Source organism: Neodothiora populina (assembly GCF_041146345.1).
Source record: "Neodothiora populina strain CPC 39397 chromosome Unknown canker_contig_15, whole genome shotgun sequence".
In the NCBI taxonomy this organism is placed as follows: domain Eukaryota; kingdom Fungi; phylum Ascomycota; class Dothideomycetes; order Dothideales; family Dothioraceae; genus Neodothiora; species Neodothiora populina.
Genome location: NW_027191413.1, coordinates 607,348 through 624,500, shown reverse-complemented (window position 1 = coordinate 624,500; position 17,153 = coordinate 607,348). Strand labels below are relative to the sequence as shown.

At 50.3% G+C, this 17,153-nt stretch overlaps 5 protein-coding genes across 5 annotated transcripts; 2 read left to right on the top strand and 3 right to left on the bottom strand.

Annotated features, from left to right (window-relative positions):
• Positions 1-603: 603 nt before the first annotated feature.
• On the bottom strand, positions 604-2,751 carry AAFC00_002567 (uncharacterized protein; the record flags this gene model as incomplete). The annotated part of the gene is made up of 1 exon (XM_069341902.1): positions 604-2,751. The coding sequence occupies one exon, from the start codon at positions 2,749-2,751 to the stop codon at positions 604-606; it is 2,148 nt and encodes a 715-aa protein (XP_069198409.1).
• A 1,446-nt stretch (positions 2,752-4,197) lies between these two features.
• AAFC00_002566 (uncharacterized protein) lies at positions 4,198-4,749 on the top strand (the record flags this gene model as incomplete). The annotated part of the gene is made up of 2 exons (XM_069341901.1): positions 4,198-4,685; positions 4,734-4,749. The coding sequence occupies 2 exons, from the start codon at positions 4,198-4,200 to the stop codon at positions 4,747-4,749; spliced, it is 504 nt and encodes a 167-aa protein (XP_069198408.1).
• A 763-nt stretch (positions 4,750-5,512) lies between these two features.
• Positions 5,513-6,300, bottom strand: AAFC00_002565 (uncharacterized protein; the record flags this gene model as incomplete). Its single annotated transcript, XM_069341900.1, has 3 exons — positions 5,513-5,868; positions 5,933-6,104; positions 6,160-6,300. 3 exons carry the CDS (start codon positions 6,298-6,300, stop codon positions 5,513-5,515), a joined length of 669 nt encoding a protein of 222 aa, XP_069198407.1.
• Positions 6,301-13,433: 7,133 nt separating this feature from the next.
• On the bottom strand, positions 13,434-14,186 carry AAFC00_002564 (uncharacterized protein; the record flags this gene model as incomplete). Its single annotated transcript, XM_069341898.1, has 3 exons — positions 13,434-13,688; positions 13,754-14,067; positions 14,174-14,186. The coding sequence occupies 3 exons, from the start codon at positions 14,184-14,186 to the stop codon at positions 13,434-13,436; spliced, it is 582 nt and encodes a 193-aa protein (XP_069198406.1).
• A 562-nt stretch (positions 14,187-14,748) lies between these two features.
• Positions 14,749-16,902, top strand: AAFC00_002563 (uncharacterized protein; the record flags this gene model as incomplete). Its single annotated transcript, XM_069341897.1, has 1 exon — positions 14,749-16,902. The coding sequence occupies one exon, from the start codon at positions 14,749-14,751 to the stop codon at positions 16,900-16,902; it is 2,154 nt and encodes a 717-aa protein (XP_069198405.1).
• Between the last annotated feature and the right edge of the window lie 251 nt (positions 16,903-17,153).

Below are 17,153 nucleotides of genomic sequence, written 5' to 3'. Positions count from 1 at the left end.
TATGCTTGTGGGGACTCCCGCCGGGCCCGCACTTATTGCTAGCTAGACGAGGAAAAGAAACAAGTTGTACATATTGTTGGCGTTGTCGGGCTGTTTATCCATGGATGTCAGGAAAGGCTCGAGAGACATGATCGTCTGGTAATTTGTACAGACCTTTAGACCAAATTTTTTGAAGCTATATATACGACATAAATCAAGACCACTCTCTTCTTCTTCTGGTATTCCTTTTCTTTTAGATTAGCACTGAACGTTCCAAGATCAGATCGAACGAGACGAGATAGTCACAGCTCGACAAGAAGAAAAAGCAAATCAAGAACAGAGACGATGGAAAGTGGAGTAGGCTTAGTAGCAGTTACAGTAGTGGTAGTGGTCTAATTTATTTCATCAATAGTGAAGAAAAGTCGTCGTCCATAATGGTTGGCAACCTGAAGAACGAAAGCAACATAAGACACCTGAAGTTGTTCGCCCCTTTCCCGCCCAAGCCAAAGTTCCCCCAAACCCCCCGAAGCGTTCCCCCAAGTTTACAATGACAGTATCCCATTATTAGGAAATTTAATGCACTCCAAAGCCTGTACCATCCCACGATTCGCTTGGTCTCCTCATCTACTTCGCAGCCTCGCCAAAACGACTGACGGGTCTAGCACTAGTGCTTCCAGCAGATCGCTGCGAAAACTCCTGAAAGGCTAATCCGCGAGGTCGTATGAGTACTTCATGGTGACCATCTGCGTCGTCCTCAAACTCCACGTCCACATCCATAGCTTCGCCACACGCCCCCATGCCTCTCCTCATGCTGCTCAGCTGTGTTATTGGTTCATCGGGAGATGCGTGGCGTTCTGAACGAGCTTCATCGAGATCAGAAACCCCATCATCGTCCTCGTGGTCTGAGACCAGGCCAGGATTGCTGTCTGCGGTATGCGGAGAGAGGTGTGAATCAAACGGAGATTCCGGTACCTCGGCCCCATAATCACGGCTGCGGAGAGAAGTCGCATGAGAAGAAGGGGGCGCAAGAGGTGCTGGGCGGGGGCGCGAATGAGGGGCATGCTGGCCTTTCTGGCTGTGCGAACGACTCATACTTGAACTCGTTGAGGTCTGTACAAGTCGTGCGCCAGGCGCGGTCGATGGTGCTCTGGATACGGACTGCTTGCGAGAAGTGCCTGCAGGAACACCTTCCTCATCTGGTGACTCGACGCCGAGGTCGACCTTCTCACGTGCTTTGGTAGTGACCGCAGCAAGATTGCCTCCAAAACCACGTCTGACAAATTGACTAGACAGATAAGGGGTAGAAGAAGACGCCACAAGAGGGCTCGAATGGAACGCAGATGCGTTGGCGGCACCGCGAGCTACATCGCTTCCAGAGCGATTACGTGCTTTTGGTGTTTGGCGGCTGGGTATCGACGCATCTTCGTTGACACCGGCCTCCATGTTTCGAGCTGCCGCCGCCCGGGCTGCTGCTGCTTGTACTTTCCACGTATAGTGCGGCACAATCTGCATGTTCAAGGGATGAACAGATGGTGGGTCGAGAACTTGCGCTGCGGGTGCAGGAGCGCGTTGATGAGCTGCCTTCGGCGCGGGGGTAACATTAGCAGCCGTTTGAGGGATCAGATGCATCTCATCTTCATCCAAGAGGCGCCCACAATCTGTAGCAGCAGCTTCATGGCTCTTGTAGTCGACTTTGTGAGCAATCCGACAATGGTTCAGGAACCCCTGTACGCTGGAGAAATCGCCTCTTTGACAATTGTTGCAAATCAACTTTACGAATTTCTTGTCTGCTATACGCTTGATGACTAGAGGACCGCCCTTTCCGCGTACTTGCGTGGGATAGTTGGGCAACGCATGATTCAGATTGCCAACAGAATCTCGCGATGGTCGATGTTTGTTGGTTCTGCTGGAGGACACTGTGCTATTGCGAGTCGAGCGGCCTTCGGTGACGGCTTGAAAGTTGTCTGTAGTAGATTGCGCTGGGTGAATTGACATAGAATCGAAAGTAGGATCATTGAGCAGCCATCTGGCATAATGCCTCGTATATGGACCATCCGTAACCCCCCAAGGTGCGGGTGCTTGTGGCTGAGTGAATCCAGCCTGTGCTTTGATCGAGGGTCCTACTCCATCGGAGATTGCTTGTGATAACCCGGTGGATCCAGGGTAGGGTACAACTTCGCATCTGCGTAATTGTTCCAAAGCGACCTGGCATTTGGCAAGTTCTTGCTCTATTAGTCTCAATTCACGATGCTTGAGCAATATTTCGAGATTGAACTGGTGCTCAATGATCTGGCAGAGTTCGGATTGTTGTGGTTGAGTTGCAGTAGAGTCATCTGCTTTAGTATGTGGCGGATGCACAGAATCTATCGATGAAGGTTTCGACTCTGTGTCCAAAGGCTTCCTGTCTCCATCTGAGTACTGATCATCGGAGACATTCGCTTTCTGTGGATTAGTCACACCACCAGCAGGTCTCTCCAGACTGTTAGCAACTGATCTGCCTATGTATGCTGCATTCGACTGAGTATGAGGACTAGTGTCTTGAGATTGTATCGGTGTCTGTCGTCCTAGATTTGACAGTTTTGATCTCTTGCTATCGCGTTGCATGAGAGAAGCGTCGTCTTCTCCAGGACTTTCACTGCGCTTGCGCTTCATTTTGAGCAAGGGTGTGACGTGGAGTAGGGATGATGGTCGCATTGTGGAATTTGACAACAACGCCTTTTCTTTCTTGTCGCTTTGATCGTGACACCATGCCCGTCTGAATAAACCTTGCATGATACTTAAGAGCAATCTTCACGCAAAGATCCTTATAAAGTCATCTACTGGTTTGCGCAGGCTGTGTGGACCTCCAGCTTGCGCTGCAAGTGGAAAATGAGGTAATCGTGGAGTTAAGCACGGAGAAAACCTGATGGCACAAGCAAAGTCGAGACAAAACCAAACACCAGGAGTGGCTGTCAAATGAGTGTTGCGAGAAAGTATTAAGCTCCGTGGTGGAGTGGTAGAAGTATTAAAAACGAATAATGGTGTCGTGAAGGCGTGATGTCGCGCAAGGTCGACAAGGACGGCGATTAGAAATCTGTGGGAATGAAAAGGCAACACCGGCACGGTTCTGATGCTTTAGAAAGCAATGGAAAGGGAAGCTTGGCTTTGCCGCTTCAGAGTGCCAGTCAACAGCGTATCGTTGTCGCAGTGTGGAAAGAACAATCGGCTACCAGCAATACAAAAACGATATCGGAGGCAGAATTATAGGGGAACTAGGAACACGGCAGGTGAAGGTTGAAAGTGGTGAATGTCCAGGAGGGAATGGGAACGGTCCCGACGCGGCCGCCAAGGGGGGCGTTGCCAATTTAGGAGTGATACGATAATCAATCGATGCAGTCCTGACGCATCACCCGCACCCCATCCCTGACTTGCGCATCCACCCGGATATGGGGTTTGCCTGTTCCTATTGGCGTGCATTCTACAGGCAAGGCTGCATATTGCATCTTCTCATGATTGCTACACAGCTATACTTTGTATGGTTGAAATCGGACACTGGATTCCTCTGTCGACATCCGTATTTAGTGCTTTATACATGCTTAGCTGCCACACTGACGCTATAGGCGCATTTCAATGCCAGCGAATGCATCAAGTAGACCCTGTCTGGCGAACTATATAATCCAGACTAAATGATGCATATCTGGTTTGTGGTATGCTTCAGACTTTACCCTTACCCTCGCCCTGGGTTTGCCGGTGCCAGCAGCTCAGTAGTGCGTCCGGGGAAGACGGCTTCAGCTTTAGTTGTCGCCACGTCAAGCGTCAAACGTGGGTGCAACGAGCTCGCATTCTTCTCACTGCAATAGATTATTGTTTTTTGGGAAGTGCCGACTTGCCCTCATGCCTCGGTCTCTACAATGTCTGACCATCGCAATAGGCTTTTTGTGACAATCTTAGCACATATGTCACTCAATTTGATTTTCGATGACAAGCCCAATCGAGCCGATATACTATGTCACGTGATGCGTCCATATCCGCTACCCAATGCACGAGTCAGTCGAACTCAAGTTAGCGTGAACTACTGCTCAAGTTCCTATAATTCTATAATTCATGCATAACACTCATGATGAATGAACTGACAAAATACCCTGAAAGTCAAGCAGTGATGCGTCTAGTCTTCTAGTCGACCTGATCTTCTTATCGTCAAGCATTTACAAAACGAGCATTGCCTCTAATCTCGAAGTCATGACTGAAAATAACAAGACTGCTCAGAAAACACAACTTGAATCTGGTCTAGACCAAAAGTATGACCTCCTTCGCCTGGGAGTGATCTCGTCAAATTCTGTCGCAAGCCGCACAGGAGCCTTGATCAGACACTTGTCTCAACCCTCAGAAGGAGACAAGGCGGCTGTTGCGAGTCTCCACGCTCGGTCCGCGGCAGCTAACAAGCTGATTAGCGCTGTTGAGATCGCGAAGAGGGACCTCAAAGCTAAGGGCGAGAGAGTCTATCAATATTCTTCTCTGACAACTGAGAGGGTGCTCATGAAAGCGAAGGCCCCGGGTCCTGGCAGATCCGGATCGACTGCTACGCTTGATGCACCACCAGAAAATGCTGCCGATGACATGGATGAGGACTTTGAAGTGATGCGTCCAAAAGACAAGCTTCAGGAGACTCCTGTGTTGACGGTTTACCTGAGCTTGGTACCGGTCAAAGAGCTACAAAACATCTATGGGTTGGTCCTCTCACTAGGTCCTAGATGTGACTTGCTAACTTCATACAGTGAACAAGTGGATTGATGCATGGAAGGACAGCAAGTTTTCTTATCATAGAACACTACAAAGTGGCATTCCACAATCTCTGGGCATTGATGAGACCTATCAACAGGCTCGTCTTCAAGATAGTCCCTCCTGAATCATCACACATGAGTAAGGTCAGGACCGTGCCAGTGAGGCATGCTGTTGTTTTGGCAGACGCAGGAAGAGATGCCTATTTGTGGCCATTCGCACATAATGTGCATTTGTACTGACGTTTCCACTAAGGGCATCTCGGCCTGCGCAGATGCGAGGTAGGCCCGAACCCGGACACCAACGCCTGTGCGCATGTCTGCACGAATGAAGTGCTGCCACTTATCATATATATTGTACTAGCAGGGTATTATACTCCACCGCATTATTCGGTGCCCGATGGATGAAACATATTTCAGCTACCATCTGGCCCAGGCTGCACCTAGTCAGTGACAAAGGCCGCTGAATCAGTTGAATGCAGGTCGACCGGGTAGTGTGCCTATTCACACTGGCCCTTACAATAAAGCTAATATAGTAGATGCGTCCTTCCTCATGTACCATATGCTCTCCAGAAGGAACACTATCCTGAATGGATGCGTAAGAAGTTGGACGTCTACTATTCGACATCAAGGCTGAAAGCGTAGTGATGCCGATGTTGTGGCTAGTGTAGGTGCAACGAGCTGATACTGTCCCTAGTATGTGCTTTTGTTTGCTTATTAAGTGGTTGATGTGTGATCTCTGATGGCTCACATTCGATTCGTGCTCAGCTGCCACCCTAAGTAGCGCTACTCTCGTTTTTCTCCACCAATTCGCCTACACCTAGTTGCCGACCAACTTTGACCTTGTGCACCTTGTCTTTGTTCCCTGCTGAGCCAACTTCGCCGCCCTCGTCTTTGCCCACGCTCTTCTCCCCTGCCTCGTCATCGCTATCCATGTCTGCCGGCGACAGTCTCAGATGTTCGAGGTTCATCTTCATGCTGTAAGCATCCTCTCCATCGGCGTAGTACTTCGGCTCAGTACCCTCAACCTTGAAGCCAAGGGTATCTCTGTAGAGTGCTAAAGCGGCTTTGTTGGAAACACGGACGTGCAAAGAAACGTAGGACGCTCCGTAGATTTCTGCCATGGCTCTTTCTGTGAGATTGATCAGTCATCTAGTCTCCCACCTTCTACTCTGGGTCGGTTGTTGAATGCATACGACTTTGCCTCATCAACTTCTCCGCAAGTCCAAGCCTTCGATGTGTTCGCATAACGCTCAATGAAGTGATATGACCGTGTTGCAATCCATCAGTGGGTTCCTCTTCCATCTTCGCCAGAACATAGCCAACGATTTTCGGGGGGTCGTAAGGGGTTTGTTGTGGGCGCGAGACCTATACATATGTCAGTTCGTGTTTCTGAGGTTCCAATAGCTGAAGGTACTCGTACATCTACGGCGACATAACTCAATTGCGGCCAGCTCATTGCATGGTACATGTAGTATTTGCAGAAGTAATTCTCCGGTAGGTTGGTGATATTTGTCTGTTGGACATGGGGAATGTCTGAAGGTCTGAGGACGCGGATATCCATTTTGTCGGGTTTCGCTCGTATAAATTCACTTAGACGAAGTATGCACCAAACAGTGGTTATCTATGGCGATGCAAAGAAATAATATTATAGACATGTGAGGTTCAGAATCGCCGGCTTGGAGATGTCTGTGGCTTACGTGGGGCAGCTGCAATTGCGCATGCCGTCTCATGATTGGCTGAATGCTTCCTCTTTCTAGCACCCTTGCACAAAGAACAGTTATATGCTTGTGAGGAACCAGTACAAGCTGGACTATTACAAGGTAATGGAATAAAGTCTGATATGATAGACTCGGATGGCTGAGATGTTCTAGGAGTGGGTGAGGCTTATGTTCAGGTTCACCTCCTTTGCATGCCATGACCGCTGTGGTACGCCCAGATCTCACTTCAAGACCACTCACTTGAGACCTTCACTTGACCTTCACCAGTGAGTAATGGTTCGGTATGGAAGCCTTAGTAGCCACTCTATCCTTTGATTTATGTCAAGCCCGTCTCATACGCTGTACTATGGTATACAGTGTTCCTGAAAGGTGATGGATCGATTGCCAAGCCTTACCCAGCTGTATACTTCTGACGTCGTGGCCTCCACTTCCTTCCCCGATCTTGTTTGATGTGCTGTGTCCCTTCTCTATCTTGTAAATTCAGATGACAGGACTCTGGGTCAGCTATCATCATGCTGCAAGGTTCTCCCATCATGGTCTGTACGTGAAGAGGTAAAAGCTCTATCCAATGTGACGAGTCATGGAGTTCAACACTTATGGTTCCTTCCGGTTTCTGGACCTCCCGCGCGAAATTCGTGATGAAATCTATTGTCTCCTTCTCCGAGATGAACGAATTGCATTGCCCAGATACGTCGGATCAGATGATACTGGATGGACTTCTGGTCTGCAAAGACAGGAATCTGCCATAGTCAACTGCTTGCGGCCAGAGATGATGCGCATCAATCGACAAATACACGACGAATATCAGTCGTCCATGTCCAGCAATATGCATTTGGTGCTTGTCATGGCAACAACATCCGATGCATTATCTTTGACACTCCCTCCACTTCCGTGGTATGGCCACATGCCACCATATATTTACAAGCTCATTAGGAGAGTAGCTGTCGTCGTATTTTGCGAGTCAGACTCTGCCATTCCTACATTCGACGGCCTCCAAGGTTTAATCGCTGAACTCCCCTCGCTTGGACATGTGGATATTCAATTGGTGTTGGCTGTAGAGCTTGTGGAGACATATAGCAGAATGCACGTTCCCATATCGGCAGCTTCGACTTACTTCGCTGGTTTCAGAGAGGTGACGAGTATAATTGACGACACCAAATCTCGTCTACTGATAGCTTCTACTCTTTTCGAGCAGAATCAAAATTACAATTGGTCGAACAGAGAAGAGGCCAAACTCATTGGAGATATGTGGCTGCACAAGGACAATCTTGTAATGTCACTAGCATTGCCGGCAAGCGGGCCGTACGCCTGGCATGGCATGGAATTGCTGTCCCTGCCCACCATATCTTGGGAGATCCTCCGGGAGGATTGCATCGCCAGACCCTTGCTGAGCAAAAGTCCGTACGTTTCATGAGTAAGATGACGCAGTGCTAATTAGTGGGAGTCGTTGGCACTGACAGGCCACATCATCTGCTCGGAACATTCCCTCCACTTCCTAGCATCCATCTCTTTTGGCCTGGTCGGATCCATCGGAGATAGTCTCACAACCAAGATAGCATACCTTGCTATGGAAGATGCCTTGGACTCGATCTTTGGTTTGGTGCTATCCTGGCCTCAGAGACGCTTATCTACATTTTGGTATCAGCTGCAGGTACATCTGAGACAGCTTAGATTAATGTTCATTATTCAAATCATTCGTTCACAGGTCAGGTTGCATGAGCGCGGCGGTTCGAGCCTGCTGATCATCTTAAATCGTCAAGTATTGCCGCATGGGCTCACTGACTGTACCACCTATAGGTGCTGCAGAAACAGAGAGGGGAACTTCTTGACTGGTGTTCAGCCGATTAGCGCTGGATGAATGGACCGCATCCGCGATAGATGAGACACGGAACGCATAAGGTACCTCCTTACAAATAGTAGCTATTTGACTCGTCACGTCTTAAGATATCACATTATGCTTAGTTGTTGAATGTAGCGTGCCAATCTGGTGATCTAGCGTTATATCAGCACTAAGCCACACTTGAAGCATTCTTTTTGAAGTGAGAGGGATCATGACAGCCGCTAGAGTAATCTCGTAAGCTCGTTCCGAGAGCCCCGGATGGAGATCTTTAACTTTAGATGCCAGAACCTGTGTTTTTCGTGCGAACGGACAACACGTGGCGTACATCAGTAGGCCCCCAGAATATCATTAGAAGCCTCTTCACGACCGACATCCCGGCCGTCGATGGCGAGACACATATCTATATTACGGATCGTGCGGTACTGCGGTCGGGTATGACCGAGATCACTATACTGTATGGGCCACGCGGACCGAAGCCAGTCGCCAGCTTGCGCAGTATCTTTGGTGGTGCAAAGAACCAGCATGAGGTCCATGGAACTACAGTATAACGCCGGGCGATCTGCTGTTCTATATTAGTATGCTCCAAACGCTTGGAACATGTGTGGAAGATCATATAGTCGGGGAACAGGAACTTACCACTAGCACATTGCCGGCGCATGGCACCGAGCAATTCATTCTGTACATTCGCTTGACAGATCTAGTTGGCAGGTCATCAGCTGGCGATACTCATGCACCTGTTGTGGGAGATGGCTGACATGATGTGACTGGGCATAAGTAATCACTCAGTTACCAGATACGATCGTGCAAGCAGGACTCGCGACCATTACAGTACGAGTTCCACCTTCCCCACATATCGTTTGACAAATATCGTAGATTGGCGTGGGTCGATATGCAATCTATGATAGTCACCGAAGGGATCGATATCGCGGCACGACTTCGCCATATACCATCAACGTTACGGTCAAATTTCAGCCGTGCACTGTTCATGGGCCTTGCTCGATGGAGAAGCTGCTACGGAATGTCACGACTAGAAGCATGTTACCCCTGGATGTGAAACGAATCAGGAAGGATTGAAGATCATTGCTTTGGGATCATCCTTGACCGGCGGGGGTTAGGCACATGCCGAATGGCGTTTCGACCTAGAAGCTTCGGTGCACTCGTTGCTGGCTGGTAATTGGGAATTATATCCGTTTGGCTGCTGGTCGATTGAGGGTGTGGTTTGACATCAGCCATGATCTCTCAACACTGGCTTGCCACCCACGACGCAGATCATCGACGATGTGAGTGGCGATTCCTGCGAGATTGATACTGAGCAGCGGACCAGTCCATGTGCATACAGTGTGCCATTGATACGACAAGGCAGGTCAAGCGTCTCGAGACGGGTGGCACAGCATATCATGGAAGCAGCGGTAGGATAGGTAATTTGTCTATGATTGCTGCCGCCTGGTCCTAGTTATTGCTGTTCGTTGCTACCCACCTTTGGTTATCGATTGGTACCTCTAGCATCTCGAAGATTTTCATGCACAAGCGCGATTTCAGTGCTGCGTCTCGAGCCTTACATGGTCCCATCATATACCTCAGTCTTTCGTCTCTTGCCCACTTCAACAAAATACATCTGCTTTGATGTCAAGGTTCACTGGTCAATACGCCGAGCATGAGCAATGTGCCAGATCCGCAGTTACGCGTACTCTTGTCAATGCATGACCATGGGCATTCCTGCTACCACATACCAATTCTGCCCAGAAAACGGATTGCACCAGACCCCGGAAATTGGTGACTGCCCCAAGGGTTTCCAAATCTTCACCGCAGATCTAGGACAGTGTTTCCAGTGCTATTGGAGGGAAAGGCAGAAAGTGGGTACTGAAGTACTGAGGGGTGGGTCATCTGTCTGCTCTGGGACGAGAGACGTGAGGCTGAATTACACTCACACGCTCTCCAGGTCGAGGTATAGACACAACTTCGTTCAACTGTCTGACTTTGGCGTGACAGATACGGGTTACGGAGAGCTTGATCAAAAATCTCCACAACTGACAGCAGCTCAAATGCCTGAAAGTTTATACATTGGGCACAGCAAAGCGTTGTGAATTCAAGTCTCAAGGTGAGGCCATCTGATACTTCGAGGCAAGCAACACTCGCACCCTTTTCTTTATCCCTAAGTGTGGGATTGCGCGCGTTACAAGGATATCGTGAGTCACCATGTTCGATGGTCATTATCTCCTTCATCGTCCTATGCAGCCCTTTCACTTTCATCACCATTCCTGTCTGATATTGTTTCTCTCATCAGGCATGTGTACCCCATCTCTCTGGGTAGTACCTGGGACGGCTGCGGAGATGCTAAGCCACATCAACGTCTCGTTAAATGATGTTCATTGCGCGTTGACGAAGCTGACATGTAGTTTGTTATGGATCGGACCTCAATCTATACAATAAGTACGTTTCTTATCATTTGTGTCGTTGTGGTTCCTTACCACAACTGCTGACACTTGCTTTCAGTATAGTGGGTCTTCGGATCGGCCTACTTGCCTTGAGGCCACCATGACTTTTGGCTTGGGCATTTGCTTAGTGGAAATTCCATGTGTCATGACAGCTCGGTTTCACGTCCTAGTAGCACGAAACGCTGCCTGGTCCAATATTTTGGGTTGAATCCAGTCACAGCTATCAAGTCTCCACGAACAACACTTTTAGAACAAAATCTGTTTGACATACAGACGCCACTTGAATTATCCCTATATACGTCTGTTGTTCAATGTTGACACTATCGAGTTTGCTTTGCAAGACGACATCCTCGTCCGTATATCTTGGCCTTTAGCGCACGAATGTTTTCGTTCGATCAACAACGAAATCAACACACTGAAAAGGGAATGACGAGCGTGCTCTGCAAGCATCAGGGATAACCCAAGAACGGTATCGAGAATTGTTGTGGTGAAGGTGCGATCACTCTAGTGGTGGAAGCGAGACCTTGATCATCGGTTGCTATCGACAGCGACCACCACTGATGCCGACCCCACGCGTCTATACTCTGGGTTCTCGGTAGTCTTGTTCGGACGAAGCAGACATGTTTGTTTGTTATATCACCAGCATACAAGAGATCGTGCGGTCGGAATTTGGTTCGAGCACTGCCGACGGTCAGCACTCTGCGCAGTCATCTCTTTGCCACTCCATCCTGTGGTGTATTAACACGTTCAGATCTCACTTCCCGCGGGAGATGTAACAGCAGCCAGCGTTGCATCACATGTGTACGAGGGGCTTCAATCTACGCGAGTACGAGACGGCGAGAGGGACAGAAGTAAGAACAGCAGAGAGAGAAGGAGGGACGGGTTTCAGGGCGATGCAAGAGTACACCCAAAGCATCAAGCATCAGATGAAGCAGGGGCTAGATGACAGGCAAGCAGTCTATGGCATTCGACAACACTATTTTGTGTTGGTCTGGGACTCTTTTTTGGATCTTCAAGAGGCAAGATGATGACAGCAAAGCTACCTAGACTGCGGCAGTCGCGCGATCATGGATGACATGGGAGATCATAGGCCTTTCACGAAGCTGTCGTAGCATTCTATTTGTTTCTTTGAACAACTTGATGTTTACATGATATCCTTAACATCACCATCCAATCAGTGTCCACCACAAAGATTTTTTCTGTAAAGTATACACACAACAAATGTCTACCTGCCGGCCTGACTCTTAATCATTTGAAATGAAAGTCTATTGCTGAGGAGGGCAACCCTGTCCCAGAGCGGTCAACCACATCCAAAAAGCATGCGCTTTTCAATTCGTGCATGCATGCATATACCTATGTAAGCCAGCGAATCCAACCGTATCTCCTCACATGACGAATGAGCCAGACCACCTCCGCCATAAGCTAGACGCGCGGAGAGCGCGCTCGATCAAACGAGACACGTCAACTTTTCTCCTCGCAAAAACACGAACCGGGAGCAAGAAGAGCAAAACCCAGAAGACTGGTCGTGAATGGTCCTCGGTACCCTTTCTTTTCTGTCTCTGTGCCAAGGTAATATATAATGCTACCTGATGTCGTACGAAACAAACCCCCCCCCCCACGTCTGTATCTCTGTATTCGCGCGAGCGACGTTCCATGGTTCTGAATGGAGTCAGATATGCGGGTGGGTAGTCTTCTGTCTGGCCCGGGTTTCAGGATTGATGTCGCTGCTGCTGCTGCTGCTGCTGCTGCTGCTATTGTATGACCACTACTCATCGTGAGACTGGGGAAAAAGTAAGACAGAAGAAAAAGAGGGGATGAGTGGCAGCAGGAAGTGAGGTCCGGATTGGTGCATGAGCATAGTTGCGGTCAGCAAGCGAAGGGGTTTGATCTGGTTGCTGTTGAATACATCTACCCTCTGTCATATATTGACTCAGTTTTTGGGTTTATTTTCGTGGCTTCGCTTCTTTTGCTTTTGCCAATCAACGGAGATGAGAAAGTGGAGTGTTTGCCCGGGAGTTTCTCTGATTACCTTGTTGATGTATTTCACAGTAGTGGCATGCTAAAGAGCGATGAAACAGTGAAGCATCACAACCAGATCGGACAAATTTTAGGAAGGAGCAGAACGCGGTTCATCCATCACTTTCACTTTGACCTCGTTTCTTGTGCATACCTCAGTCCTATGAGTTGCTCTCTTTCACCAGTTTCCTGAGCAGCTAGAGAAAGTGTCATAGGTCAGGAGCACGAAAACAAGGAAGGAAAAAGCCGGAAAGCTATGTGCATGATATATCAATACGTCTATCGGTGCGGATGCGTCGCTCCTCCAGGAGAACTTTTGTATGGGTGGTGTACTCAGAATCCACTACATCGCCGCGTCACGGGCCAAAGTTGGTGCCCAAAGAAATATGAGGTATTGAGGGTCGTGCTTGATCGTTGCGAGAGCTGCGTGGCTAGCGACAACGGCATAGCACACCACACTGCGGCGACTAGGACGACAGAAAGTGGGAAGTGCGGTGTAGCGTGCGGCACTGGATGATGATCCAGCACTTCAAGGGAGTCCATGCGGCTTGATTGCACCAGAAATGATTCGTCTGAAGGCCATGAATCAAAGTCCAATGGCGGCCTTACTCAAATCGTCCGCAGCTCTATCCCATCAATAGCACCAACGTCCGCACGTCTTTCAAAAACAGAGTCTGCACTCCATTTAGTCGTCAGCAAGGCAGAAAGCCTTGAACTCTGTCCACGCGTTCTCGAGATCATCGTTTATGATGACCTTGTCGAATGTACCGGGCTCCTTGGCATAGGCGAGTTCGTTCTTGGCCTGAGCAAGACGCTGAGTGATGGCATCTTCGGAATCAGTTGCGCGACCACGGAGACGTTTCTCCAGGATGTCGAGCGAGGGAGGCTGCAGCGAGAGCAGGCGTGCGTTGAGGTTGGTCTTCTTCACTTGTTTCACTCCCTGTTTGGTCCTCGTATCAGCACTGGTGGATGAGGTGGTGGGTTATGATGCGACAAAACCCTTACCTCCATCTCGATATCAAGGATACAAGTCCTGTTCTGTTGCGCGACATCCTTGACAGCTTGTACGCTGGTGCCATAGTAGTTGGAACCGAACTGGGCGTGCTCGATGAAGCCCCCGGCATCAACAAGCTTCAAGAAGTCGTCCTTGGTGACGAAGTGGTACTCGACGCCGTTCTGCTCGGCTCCCCGAGGAGCACGAGTGGTGTGAGAAATGGAGAAACCGAAGCGATCAGGGTACTCTTTGAGCAGGCGGTTGAGGTGGGTCGATTTGCCAGATCCGGATGGTCCTGAGATTACAATTGGACGAGGCTTCTGGTCTGGAGGCTACAAGTCAGATAGGCTGGTGGAAGGACGGCGAGCACAAGAAAGCGGTGAAAGGTCATGTTTCTTGTGCAGGCGCATGCAGTGACAGCTCACACATACCAGTGGGTGCCATTTTGGTTGTGATGGAACGAGGAGTGAGACTGTAATGTGTTTTGGAAAGGATACTGCAAGAGGCCCGAGGTGAAGGTATGCGACGAAGAAACATAAAACCAGTCGAGTCGAGGACAGGTACCGTAGATATAACCAGAGTCACTTGTGGTAAAGAGATATATAGTCAGGTACTGTACCTACCGAGTACTTGTTTGGGGTTTATGGAGGGGTCCACCTGCCCGTGCCTGAATCTCCGCATCAATTCACCAAATCAATTGTTATTGTCGAATAAGATCGAGTGATTATTATATTGTTAGACCGGAATGGCGGCCTGAGGCAGCCATCGGCCTTAGCCGGGCTTAAAAACAAATCCAGAAAGTGAAGATGAAGGGTTTAGTTCTTGGCAGAACTTTTTCCTGCTTCACGTCTTGCACCAAGAGCTTCCTACTGATTCGTGCAGTAATTAAACCAAGTTTGTTCCTGTCCTCTGATTGAGGCATTCTGCGTTCCCGAGTGAGAAACAGAAAGAGGAAGAGAAAGAGAAAGAGAAAGAGAAAGAGAAAGAGTCCAGCCATACACCCAACATGGCCGTCTCTGCGCAGGCTCCGCAGAGCGACCTGCTATCCTCGCTGGCATCCGCCCAACACGCTTTTCTACAACCTCCTCCAGCACTGCACGCCTCATCGCTGTCGTATCTGAAGAAGGCACTGGACCCGATCGCCGCTTCAATCTCGGAAGCACAGCAGGAACGGTTCGCAGACGCAAGGAAGAAGCGGAAAAGAGGCGAACACCTTGACGAAGAAGATCAAGTCCTTCGACTCAAGAAGGTGCACGTCGACGGTTTCGCCATCGAGCAGATCTGGGAGCAGGCGCGAAGAGTCATCGACGCTGCAAGGAAGGAGGCCGAGAAGGGCTTGAATGAGCTACAAGCAAAACACGCCGCCCAGGAGTCCCAAGACGAAGAGGATGACGAGAGCGAAATGGGCGAAGAGGGTGTTGACTATGAAGTCGAGGGTGTGGACGACGACGACGACGAAGAATACCACACCTCTGACGACGAAGATGAGGGCGAACAGCTTGTCGAAGACGAGGACGAGGAACAAGAGCAAGACGCAGAGGAAGATCAAGAAGATGGCGAAGACATTGAGATGGGCGGCGATGCGGACGAAGACGACGAAGACGACGAGCAGCCTGCCGAGGAATACGTTCCTGACCCCAACGGCCTCAACGACGGCTTCTTCTCCATCGACGACTTCAACAAACAATCCGACTTCCTCGAACAAGCCGACATGCGTGGCGATCAGGACGAGGTGGACGATGACGACGAAGAGATTGATTGGGGCACCAACCCTCTCGGAGCAGACGGCCGGGCCGCCGCAGGTCAAGACAACGAAGACAATGAAGACGACGAGGAAGGAGGTCCCACCTTTGGCGACGCCGATCTGAACGCACCCTTCAGCGACGACGAGGGAGACGACGATGCTGAAGTAGAGGAGGGCGAGATGGATGACATGGCCGGCCTGTCCAACACCAACGACATCAAATACGAAGACTTTTTCGCACCTCCAGCCAAGAAAGCCACTAGAAAAAACAAAAAAGGACGTCCGAACCCTCACAACTTCCCTGCGGCAGAGCAGGTCCCCGGCGCCGCCAAAGACGACAAGGATATCGAGGCCGAGATGGAGCGCACAATGGAAGCTGTCCACCGCGACCTCTTCGACGAGTCCGACCAAGAGGAAGACGAAGGAGGCGAAGAACTCGACCCCGCGGATCCTCGCTCACGCCGAAGCACTCACGAGCGCCGCCGCGCCGAGATCGAAAAGGAAATCCGCAAACTCGAAGCCGCCAACGTCGCAAAGCGAGAGTGGACACTTTCCGGTGAAGCACGAGCGGCGGATCGACCAATGAACTCTCTGCTCGAGGAGGACCTCGACTTTGAGCGTGCCGGAAAGCCCGTCCCCGTCATCACTGCCGAAGTGAGCGAAAGCATCGAAGAGCTCATCAAGCGCCGCATCCTGGCCCAAGACTTCCAAGACATCCCGCGCAGACGACCAGACGACCTAGCCACGGGCAAGGACGCCCGCCGCGGCCGTCTAGACTTCCACCTCGACGACACAAAGTCGAAGAAGTCGCTGGCGGAAATGTACGAGGAAGAGCACCTCAAGCAGACGGATCCCAACTACGTCGACGCCAAGGACGAGCAGACGCAGAAGCAGCAAAAGGAAATCGAGGGGCTGTGGAAAGACATTGTGCACAAGCTGGACAGCCTCAGCTCCTTCCACTTCAAGCCGGGACCCAAGACGGCCCAGCTGGACATCCGCGTCGACGCGCCCGTCGTCAGACTCGAAGACGCCCGTCCCACCGCCGGCGCAGAAGCAGCAGGAGCCAGCCAGCTCGCTCCCCAAGAAGTCTACAAGGCCGGCGAGGCCATCGAGAAGCGCTCCGAGGAGGTTGCCACGCGAGGCGGTCTGCCCGTTGCGCGCGAGGAGATGTCACGAGAAGAGCGCAAGAGGCGCAGACGCCGTGACAAGGAGAGAGAGCGCAAGGGCAGCGCTAACGCCGAGGCCTCGCGCAACAAGAAGCCCGAGAACAAGAAGACCAGGGCGCGCAAGGAGGTCATCGGTGATCTCAAGAAGGGCAATGTCAAGATCATTGGCAAGAAGGGTGAGTTGACCAATGTCGACGGCGACGCTGTCAGGTCTGGACCTGCCGCTTCGGCTGGTAACTACAAGTTGTAAGAATAGTCTGTCGCGCGCAAGTGGCATGTGTTGTGAGAGAGAGATATATACCAATAGACAGACATTGCAAAAAAAGGTTCACTTTATCATTTCGTATTCATCCAGCACCCGGAAACATGACTCACCTTGTGACATTGAGTGTCTAGCACTTGGGACGAGTATAGGGGCAAAATAGCCAACGGAAAAGGCTGCCATAGTAGAGAGGCGAAATCGCTCGCTCCCTGTTCCTTTACATTTTCGGATGAATGAAG